The sequence below is a fragment of the Hibiscus syriacus genome, unplaced genomic scaffold (genome assembly GCF_006381635.1).
Source record: "Hibiscus syriacus cultivar Baekdansim isolate YM2019G1 unplaced genomic scaffold, ASM638163v2 tig00000218_pilon, whole genome shotgun sequence".
Taxonomy (NCBI): domain Eukaryota; kingdom Viridiplantae; phylum Streptophyta; class Magnoliopsida; order Malvales; family Malvaceae; genus Hibiscus; species Hibiscus syriacus.
Window position 1 is genome coordinate 2,087,537 of NW_024061774.1, and position 11,947 is coordinate 2,099,483.

The 11,947-nt window shown below is 35.9% G+C and overlaps 1 protein-coding gene across 1 annotated transcript; it reads right to left on the reverse strand.

Annotated features, from left to right (window-relative positions):
• Nucleotides 1–1,028: 1,028 nt before the first annotated feature.
• LOC120151293 (arp2/3 complex-activating protein rickA-like) lies at nt 1,029–1,740 on the reverse strand. Its single transcript, XM_039163830.1, has one exon. The coding sequence runs from the start codon at nt 1,615–1,617 to the stop codon at nt 1,117–1,119; it is 501 nt and encodes a 166-aa protein (XP_039019761.1). The 5' UTR covers nt 1,618–1,740; the 3' UTR covers nt 1,029–1,116.
• Nucleotides 1,741–11,947: the final 10,207 nt, after the last annotated feature.

Genomic DNA, 11,947 nt, shown 5'->3' on the forward strand with positions numbered 1-11,947 from the left:
CCCAGTAATCAACATTGAGAGATGAGCAGATCAAATGTATGTCAGAACTCCCAATTTTTCTACTATTATCCTTTCGGCTGTGCCACCTACCATGCATTATTGTTCATACACCTATTTAATTTTTCAACCAAAATTATATAGCCTCTTAAAGTATATATTTTTCAATCCAACGTCCAAAAAATGTATTTGATAGACTTGAGCTGAGTCAAATTAAAAAAATAATCTTAATTAATTGATTAATTATATTTTATAATTTAAATTTTATTTAATTTTTTTGAGTCGACTCGTATCTATAAATTTTGAGTTTGAGTTAAGTCGAATTGTTTAGTTTCTATATAAATTTAATTGGCATTTTTTATAATATTATGGAATAATTTTTTTTATTGATTTTCTCTAATAAGATAAGATGTGCATATATATATATATATATATATATATCAACTTTTTAATATTTATAATATTATTTGTTAAAGAATATAGCTTGAGAATGAAATATTGATATGAGCATAAAAGAGTCAAATAATTGATAGGAAAAAAAAGAATGTAAAATAAATTACGGTCAAAAGATTAAATAAATAAAATAAAAATTAATAGATCAAATTGAAAAAAAAATAGTTTTTTGGTTTACTTAAATTTCTTATATTCTAACTCAATTTAAACTAAAAATTCAACTCTATAATTGAAGGTAACTCAAAAATTTAAAAATAAAAAAATATTTTCGAGTAGCCAACATTTTTGTGATAATTTAGTCAAATTATATAGTTTCCATAAAAGAAACCCTATAAGTCGCATGTAAATATCGATGCTAATTCAAAGACCTAAGCACTATTAAAATGGTTAATTAATTAATAAACAATCATAACTCGCCTTACTTCATGGGCCAACACGTTTGGACACAAATAAACCTCCAACCCAAGCTCAATTATTGTGGAAAAGTGACTGATTTTGTTATTAACTTCCGATTAACATCAAATATTAATGAAACAAAAATGATCAGAAAACAAACTATGGCAAGAAAAGAAGAGAAGTTTTACTCCACGTGTTTTGTAGTTTTCTTTGCTTGATCTTCTTCATTTTCCCCTGATCTGCCACATTATTTTCACCATTTTCCTTTCTTCAATGTCTAAAGGCATGAAGGAAGAAACACATCAAGGGAACAAGAGTTGAGACCCAACAAGCTAGCAATTTTTCAGACCCCGAAGGCGGCGGGGGAGTGTGGTAATAAAATGGGAAGTAAGGCACAATGGGGTTCGGAGGTGGCGGCGTTGGGTAGTTTTTGTACGTCGGTGGAGGGTAATACATGCCACCGATGACGCCATTTGGCGGCGGAGGAGCGTAGTAGTTGTTACCACCTCCGGATTGTGATGGTGGTGGTGGTGGAGAGTAGTAGTAGTTACCACCACTACCGCTAGAGCTGGGTGGAGACGGCGGTGGTGGACAGTAGTTGGAGCTAGAAGCAGGTGGAGGTGGAGACGGTGAAGGCGGCGATGGGTTTTGTTGCTGGCATGGGGTGCATTTGATGTCGTTGGAACTGGTTTCTGCTGAACCAACCAGTACTGAACTCAAAAACATAGCCAGGAATGTCGAAACAGCGGTAATTGTATGAATTTTTTTCATTTTTCTGGGGAAAAATGATTCCCTGTTTGGATAAAATGAGTTTTCTTGGGAAAGAAGAAGGGGAAGAGGTGAATTGAGTGAGTGAGTTGAAAGGAAATGAGTAAGATGCCTTAAGATTGAAGTTTGAAGTTAACGGAAAGCTATTTTTATACGATGGATTAAATGGAAGTTGTTGACTCAAAAAAGGAAGAGGAAAGGAAAAAGTGTGGGTTAAAATAAATTTAAAAAATATGAGCTTCAAGTTCCAAAAGACTACACCGACACGTTTTTACTTTAACCTTTAAACAGAGCGCCGAATTTTACGCGGAATCTGAGGAGTTTTATGTCCATTTTGTCAAAATATGAGGGTAATTTTGGGATTTTAAACATCATTCATGCACGTGTTGGCAGCTAATTGGATGGGTTAAAAATTTGATGAAGTAAATTTTGTTTCAAAATTCATACCTCTTTTACATATTAATTTATCTCATAAGTTTGTGTAAGAATGATTATTTTACTACTTGCTTTCAGGTCGAGCACCTTACCGAGTGAGTTATGCAAGGTAAATAATTGTGACAATGGTGTCACAAAATTGAGTAGAGGATAATAGCATGCCTTGGAGAGTTGATAGACATTAATCCTACGTCCAAAAGAAGAAGAAGAAATGTACTAAAATTTAAGAAAGAAAACGTAATGGCCATGTGACACTTGCACAATATAATAACTAAAAAATTTTAAATTAATTTAGAATTATTTTGTGTAAATTAATTATTAAAATTATTTAAGATCCATTAATCGGTTAAAGATGTTTATTTTATCTCATTTTGCATGAATTTAAATTCTTATATTTACTTTGAAAATATAATATATCTTCACTTAATCGAAAAATAAATAAAACTAGCAATAGTTCATTAAAAATTATTTTTAATTTAAACTATTAATTTATATTTACTCATTAATATTAAATTAAATAAAAAATAGAAAAATTATTTCCACCGTGTAATTGTATTGTACCGGGATGAATTTATAGGGTCATAAGTGGGGGGCTTGACTGAGATGACGGATTGGGTGAATCAGCGCAGACGTGACAAAGAGGCAAGCTAAACGTGTTGCTTTTCCCTTATGTTTTTTTTCCTCTCTAACTAACTACTTTTTTTTTTATAAATTTCATATTATTATCCAAGAAGCAGTAGTAAACATACTGTTACAACCAATACAATGCACAAACCAACACCCACCTCCTAAGAGGATCTAATTCCCCAAGCTAGACAAAGGTCCCTATTGGCTACACTACTCTGTATAACCATACGAACAGATTTCATCCTAACAACCTCAATAATACAATTCACTACATTAACAACATCCCTACTGTGACCCCTAAACTGTCTATGATTCCTTTCTTCCCATATACAATATATATATGCACACCAGACAGTTCTAAGTATAAAAACAAGAAAAGTTTCCCCCCTGAATCTGGAGACTGCCCAACTTAATTCCTCATCCCAACTTCCCACTGTTATGTCGATATTACACAATCGATTGATCATCTCCCCAAATAGCTTTCGTGTATGAGCATTCAAAGAAGACATGGCTACGGGTCTTGGCCTCGGCTCTACATAGCCTACACTTATCATCCACCCCAATCCCCATACGGATAAGTCTGTCAACCGTTGGCAATATGTTGAGGATAGCCATCCAAGCAATGAGAGAGTGCTTGGGAGTGTGCAAAGGAAACCATATAGCCTTATGCCATTCTACCTTCACTGTCCTCCCTCTAATCTCCTGCCACGGCCAACGAGCATTAATTCTGCCCCAGTCCATGATCCCCGAGAATAGGGGTTGCACTTCCTCTCTAACTTTTAAGATTTTTCCGTATGCACCAACTGAAATATGGTTTACTTTCAACAGACCAGAGATCCACTCCCTTAAAAACGTAAGATCTCACCCCAAGCAACCCAAAGTGACCCCTCTGCCATAAGAAGCTCTTTAACCAATAACAAAATACAAGCTTTGTTCCAGCTAGCTAACTACTTATATCTTAACCACAATGCTAAACTGATGCTAATGTTTATATTTTTTCTCTCTCTTTTTATTATTTTTTGAAATATGAACTTAAAAATAGTTAAAGTAATAATTATTAACATGTATAATCAGATCAGATCAATTAATAATAGTAAATTACGTAATCCAAGGCTGGCCCTAAAGGTTTTAATACTATATTTTATAAATAAAAAATAAATACAACACATTTTAAAAGAGTAAATATCTAAATGAATATATAAAAAAACCATTAATGATTGCATATCCTATGTGTTGTTTATAACTGTAATGTCAAATATCATATAAAATTATTTGAATAAATAAATAAATATATTTTATAATGTAATGATTTCTCAATATGTATACACTTTCGGCCGAACCTATCCAGGCTGGGGAGGAGACATATGCCCGATTGGATTCACAATAATTCAATTTTCTTTTCCTTTTTCTTTTTTCAATTAATTTGATTGGAATGTGCAATATGTCTTAAAAGATTCCCGGCTCCTTGATATATATAGCTTGAAAAAGGGAAGAAAATATAGAATCTTACTATACATCTTTGGTTTCCCTTGACTTTCTGGAGCCCTAAGGAAGCTTTAGGAATCAAAATAAATCCTTTTTTGAATGTTTTGGAAGATGGTTGCTTATTTGGAACAGACTATGGTTAAATGGACTAAAATCATCTTATATTATTTGCACTGCACTCCTCTAGGCAGAATAGATGAAGCAAAGTAGTGGGCGATTTTCCCGATATATTACCGGTGACCGGTAATTTTATTGATTTAACATCGGTCATACTATATTTCCCGATTTAACACCCTTAGCAGTAAAGCGCGCCCCTTGCACCGCGCTATACGATGATTTGGCGTCACGTGGGGTATAGCGCGCCCCTTGCACTGCGCTATACGGTGAGATGGCGCCACGTGGGTATAGCGCGGCCGCTGCAGCGCGCTATACCTGTATATCTGACACGTGGGGTATAGCGCGGTACAGGGGGCGCGCTATACCCCTAATTACCGACCCCTCCCCTCCCCCATCCTCCCTATAAATACCCCCGTCCTCAATCACTTTTATCACACCAAAATCTCTCAAATTCTCTAAATTTCTCTCAAATACTCTCTTTTTAAGGTATATTTTATAATGTTTTTACTATTATGTTTTTACTTTATTTAATATTTTACTAATATAATTCTTTTACAGATATATAATGGAAGGTAATCTATTTCGCTCGGATGGAAATCATATATCTCTACACTTTGCTGATACGGTAACATTTTAACGTTTTAATTTAAATTATTAATAATATTTAGTTATTTATTTAATGCATGATTATTATATTAATAATTAAATATCTCGATACTTTGATGATACGGTAACATTTTAACGTTTTAATTTAATTTAAATATTATTGATTCATTTAATACATGATTATTAGATTAAGAATTAATTTTTGTAATTATTTATTTTTAGGAGAAGGACCGTGTATTAGATCCTTTTATTAAGAATCTTAAGTTAGTGATACCCAGCCGTGTCTTGCCGTATTTAGTAGAGGCTGGATTCGGTTACATAGGTAGATATCAGGGTCACTGTAAGATAGAGCCAAACCTTTGCCTTAGTAGGGCGGTGGAGGTCGGAGACACACATTCCCATCTTCCGTGCGGAGAGTTCACGATCACTTTGAGGATGTTTCTATGCACCTGGGGCTTCCGGTGGATGGAGATGTGATATCGAGGATAGCTTCCGGTTCTTGGACTGCTTTATGTCGGGATAGTCTAGGACGTGTCCCGGAAAATTTTATCGGAGGTAGGATACCGTTAAATTGGTTAGATGCCAATTTTCGGGAGTTGAGCGCAGACACCTCTGAGGATGAGGTTAAGATGTATGCACGGGCATGCATACTGCAGCTGATAGGATATTTGTATTTACTCTTTTGTGATGATGACAGCGAGGAGTCAGAACCAGTGATACGAAGAATCCTCCTCGACCGACAGCCACCGCCCTGCGGAACACATTCGCGTCATAGGCATCGATAGTTTTGTTTTTTATTATATTTGTATTTACTTTATTTTGTTAAATTGTAATTTTTTTATTATTTCTCATTTAATACTTACTTTATTTTGTTAAATTTGTTGGACTTTTTTAATGTATTTCAGTTCATTTTTTATTACCATTTAATATCAGTTATTGTAATTTGGTTATCATTTACCATTTAATACTTATTGTTATTAGTTTGTTAAAATTTAATGATTGTGTTTGTTTTTTAATCTTCATCGGTGATTATCAAATGACATTAACTTGAAGTAAATGCAAATTAAAGTAGAAGAATTATTATTTGATAATAAAATACATCATTTCCTCATCAATTGTTACTTGATGACAACATAATTGGACATGTTTTTCTAGTGTGTCCTGGGTTTCTACGATGACCACATCTTCTGTCTTGTCTAGATCTTTCTCTAATATCCATATATTTGATTGGATTTTGGACGACCACGCTCCCTCAATAAACTCAGATTTGGTACAATCAGAAGCCAATCTTGAACCTCATCAGGGTCTTCTTCATTACCTATGGGGGAAACTCAAATTCGTATACCTTAAAAACTTCAGATAGTAGGTATACGGGATCCACAAAATGGTTATAGTCTTGACGTGTATGCGAGCAAGCTGCTATCACATGAGAGCATGGATACTTTAGAGCTTGAAAAAACCCGTAGTCGCACATTTTGTCCCTTAGATTTACTCTTAACGACACAACTTCAATCCCTTGAAGAGGTCGCGGCAACTCTGTGACATGAAACATTTCATGCCTTCTAGAGAAGCTTGTTACAGACATTCCATTTGATGCATCAATTTTTTCTGTAGATCTGCAACTAATTTAGGGTGATAGACATGACCGCCTTGCATCCAGGTTTTAGCTTGTCCCCCGAGCTTTGCAAAAAGCGCCCCAAAACGAAAATATGTAGTCTTTACCAAAGCCGCTACTGGTAAGTGACGTGCACCCTTTAAGGTTGAATTGATTGCCTCTGCCAAGTTGGTCGTCATGTGTCCATATCGATATCCACCATCATATGTGTTCGTCCATATTTCTTTATCGATGAGGCTGATATAATCATATCCTTCCTCGTTCTTCGCCCGTAACTCTTGAAACATTGATTCAAACGTTCGAGGAAGTAGTTCGTAACATGATCAAAAAATATATAACTTGCTAACTTGTTGTCTTTGCAAAATTAAAACGATCGAAAGAAAACAAACTTGCTAAGTTTCACTTACCCATGCGCACAATTAATTGACGCTCATCATTCTTCTTGTACCTTCCATGGTAGTTCGCGGCAATGTATCGAAGACAATACCTATGTTGGACAAAGGGTGGTTGCCACATTGGACCCAAAGACTCCATTGCTGCTTTGATCCCAGCTCCACGATCTGAAATGACACAGATGTTTTCCCTCGTGATAACATGTGCCCGTAAATTTCAGAGGAAAAAAGCCCAAGAAGCTGTATCTTCTCCTTCGACAAGAGAAAAAGCAACTGGAAGAATGTTGTGATTGCCATCTTGGACAACTGCCAATAATAAAACTTGCTTGTATTTTCCATACAAGAAAGTCCCGTCGATCTGGACCACAGGCTTGCAGTATTTGATAACATTAACGCACTGTGGGTAACTCCAAAAAACCCGGTAGAATTGGCATCGACGCGAAGAACTCGATCATTATGGTATGCATAGGAGGTTTCAAAGTCCACAATTTTCCCAGGATTCAACGTTCGCACCAGCCTAAACCAACCTGGAAGTTCGTTGTAAGATGCATCCCATCAGCCATGAAGTTTGACAATGGCATTTTGTTTTGCCAACCAAGCTTTTTTTATAGAAGACAGTGTACCCATACTGCGATTATATAGCTGAAATCAACACTGCAACAGCTATATGAGAGCTTGTTTTGACCATGGGCATGATGGCTTGGCATATCACTTCAGAGTCCAAGTTGGGATAATCTTGGTTGACCCCTCCAGCACAACATGTGTGAGGACCGTTGTATACTGTTAGTTCCCATCTGTTGTTTTTCCTCTTCCTCTTCGATACGTGAACCATCCAATTACATCCGTTTTCACGCTGGTCACAATAGCATACATATTTTTCGGTCGTAGAGCGGTCTACTCTGGATTGAACAGAATTACGGATATTGTAATTTTTGATAGTCATCATCTCTTCTTCTTTGCTTGAAAACTCCATGCCTAAAGATAACTCACCATTATTTATTGATGAGTAATACCCATAGTCACCGAGATGAGGCATATCCGCAAATTTTGGCCCGTACATTGCACCATAATCAGCTTCATATATGTGTGCAGGAGGGTCAGTTTTTGCCACATTTCCTGGAACTTCATCATCATCGGAGTTGAATTGCGGTGATTCTGGGTCAATGAATAGTCCAGTCTCAGCACCATCCGCACCAGGCTCACGAAACGGTTCTTCTGGTGGAGATGATGGTTCCTCCATGCTCTCCACATTTAGGTTGAAGAACCTACTACTTGCACGCCTTCCCCTTGAATTGGAAGGCATATCGACATTGAGATCGAAAAAGCTCGCAGTCGAATGCCTTCCCCTAGAGCTTGAAGCCATCGTGTCAAATGGAACTGCACAGATGGTTGCGTCGATGTCATCTCCATATTAAGGTCAAAGGGATTTGCAAATAAATGTCTTCCCCTTGAACTGGACGCGATGTTGCCATACGGATTGTTCGTCGACCTACCTCGATACATATCGTAAGGAGTTGCGGATGAATGTCTCCCCATTATGGCATTAAAATCATTACACATTACTGTCGTCGGGCTGTCAACTTGTTCAGTCAGCCTATAGTGGGAGCTTAATGATTGACCCCGAACAGCACGCATTTGAACAAAATGTGCATACATCTCAATAGCGGCGTCTGAATAATTACTTTGAGCTTCAACCATCATTTCAACATCATCATTGTTCGAAAGTTCGAACGCTGTATAAGTTAATGGCAACAATGATTTTGGAAATCTATACTGCAACGACGACACTCTTCTACTACTTCCAACATGAATCTTCCTCGAAATCTTCGTTATCAGCTCCTCAAGAGTCATGTTTCTCTTGAATGATATTTTAACACGCTCATTTGATGCGAAAACAACGCCGGTTTCATCTTCTCGAATTTCACCATCATAATAAACAATAGCTGAAAGTCGCGCTATTATTTGAGTTTAAAAGTGCGGCACTATTGTATCTGTAAAAAAAAATAAAGAAATAAAACCTGATTTAATAAATTATATGACGAACATATAACACAATAAATTTTTTACACATCAAACGTAAATAAATTAATAATATAATTTAATATTATTACCTGCACCGTAAACTATTTCGATGTATGCTCCCGCTTTCCAATTTTACAAACATAAAAATTAATTGAAAATAATTAGTATAATATTTTTTTCAAATAATCATAATAATAATAAATATAATAAAAATTATAAAAATTACCTTATAACGAAAAATCGCACGAACTTCTAAATAAAATAAGAGAAGATTGCCAGAATTATTGACTCGTTGACGGAATTGTTGTATTAATTTATAAGTTGAGATGAGAGATGTGAGAAATTAACCGGCGGAGAATTGTATTTATAGGAGGAAAGTTATACAAAACGGTACCTGCCCCGCGCTATATAAATTATGTCAGGAGTAAAGGTATGTCGCGGTACCTGCCCCGCGCTATATAAAATTATGCAGTAAAGGTATAGCGTGGTACCTGATCCGTGCTATACCCCTACGTGGCGTATAGCGCGCTGCAGGGGCCGCACTATACCACATGGCGCCAGCTCACCGTATAGCGCGGTGCAGGGGGCGCGCTATACCCCACGTGATGCCAAATCATCGTATAACGCGATGTAGGGGGCGCGCTTTACTGCTAAGGGTGTTAGATCGGGAAATATAGTCTGATCGGTGTTAGATCGATAATATTACCTGTCACCGGTGATATATCGAGAACATCGCCAAAGTAGTGGGGGTGGAACTGTAAGTGTGTGAAAAGGACTTATAAAAATGGACCTACAAAACAGGGCAGATACAGTTGCGTAGTTGTGGTGGGATGGCGGGTGAAGTGTAAAGTGTCCACAAGAAGAGAAGATGATGATTTTGTACAATATTACCTTATCATAGTTCATGGATTGGCATACAACACATACAGTGATCCCAAGTTCTTCCAGTCCCTGTAAAACCTGACAAGAAGTGTTGTGTTGTGTTAGGTTGGCTGCCTTATGTTTCTTATCCCCCCTTCACATGCTCTGCCAACTCCCAAGTTCGGCTATTGGACCAAACTGACATTATTTAACTGAATATTTACCTTTTTAGCACTGTTTGATATATATTTCCGAAGTGGCACCCTTTCGGCTGAGCTGGCGAAAGGTGCATCCCCGGGGACGTGCTTTACCCGGGTTTTCGCTGAGTTGGATGCCACGTGTGGAAGACGCATCCCCGGGGACGCGTCTTCACGGGATTCTGATGACTCGGCTGCCACGCTGGTATTTTGTTTAATAATAAATATTTTATTTTATTTGTTATAAATTAAATATATATGTAAAGTGTTTCGATTATAATGTAAGAATTATCAAATGTATTTTGTAATGTGGTGTAAAGGTGGAGTGAATTATCTACATTAATATGAGAACAATAAATGAAAACCAGTTTTGATTTTTATGTAGTTATAGGAAAAATGTATGAAATTATATTACACATATAGTTATATTATTATTTTTATTTTGATTATCGATCTATTAATTTTATTAGTTAATTATTCAATGTATCAATCTAGTCATCTCTTATCAATATTTAACGAAAATATTGATGCATAGTTAAAAATTAATATAATTACACATTTAATCTTCAAGACTTACATTTTATGAATTAGTCTTATTGAAAATTTAATTTTAATAATTTAATCATCCAATCAGAACATGAATGTGTCATCGTATACATAAATTTTTAATACTTTATTTTTTTTAATTTAATATTTTCTCTACTTAGAAGGTGGAATTATTATATTTTTAAAAAAAAAAAATTAATAATAATATTAATTATTATATTAAATAAATATATTGAAATATTTATGTATTTAAAAGTTTTAAAAAAATTATTTAGGTACATACATTGGCAAATTATAAAATGCAATAACATTAAATTATTAGAAACAAAAAATTCATTAAATACAATATTAATTACATAAGAGTTACGGTTATATGATGATAACAGAGCGCTGTACATTTTTTTTCTATTGTGCCCGATGTTTCTACAATGCCCACATCGTTTTTGTTCTGTTGACTTCTCCCGAAATCTATATCACAATGTATTCTAGTAGATTTTGGACGACCTGAGTCCATCAATAACAATGGATCTGGGTACAATTGTAAGCCAAGTTTGAATCTCATTTGGGTCTCTTTCGTTTCCTATGGGCGGAAACTCAAACTCATATACGTTGAATACTTGTGAAAGTTGGTATACGAGATCAACATAATTTTTGTAGTCCAAATACGAATGTGAGCAAGCTGCAATGACATGAGAGCACAGATATTTGAGTATTTGAAAGAAACCACAATCGTACCACCTCTCTTACAGATTAACTCTGAAAGAGTTAGCTTCAATTCCTTGCAGCGGACGTGGCATTTCGGTTACACGAACAATTCGGGTGCGAGAAAAATTGTAACTAACATCCATTTGATGCAACCACTTTTTTCTGTAAATCAACTACTAGTCTTGGGTGGTAAATATGGCCGTGTTTCATCCAAGTAAGAGCTTGTCCACCTAGCTTTGCAAAGAGATGACCCAAACGAAAATAAGTCGTTTTAACCAACGTCGTGACTGGTATAAAATATAATAACTATTAAAAATACTAACATAAAAAAATTTCTTACCACTAATAAAAATTTAAAACTCAAATAGTTGGAGAATTTAAGTCATATAAGAGAGGAGAATATGATTTTGGTGTGAAGAATGAGGGAGGGTTGAGGGGGTTTATATAGGGGAGGAGTAGGGGTAGTTAGGGAAAACGGATGGGGGCATTTATTGCATTTAATGGAAGGCGCGTCCCCAGGGATGCGCCTTCCACACGTGGCAGTCGAGTCATCAGAATCATGTGAAGGCGCGTCCCCGGGGATGCGCCTTCCACACGTGGCATCCAACTCAACGAAAACCCGGGTAAAACACGTCCCCGAGAATGCGCCTTTCGCCAACTCAACCGAAAGGGTGCCACTTCAAAAAATAAATATTAAACGATGTTAAAATAAATATTCAATTAAA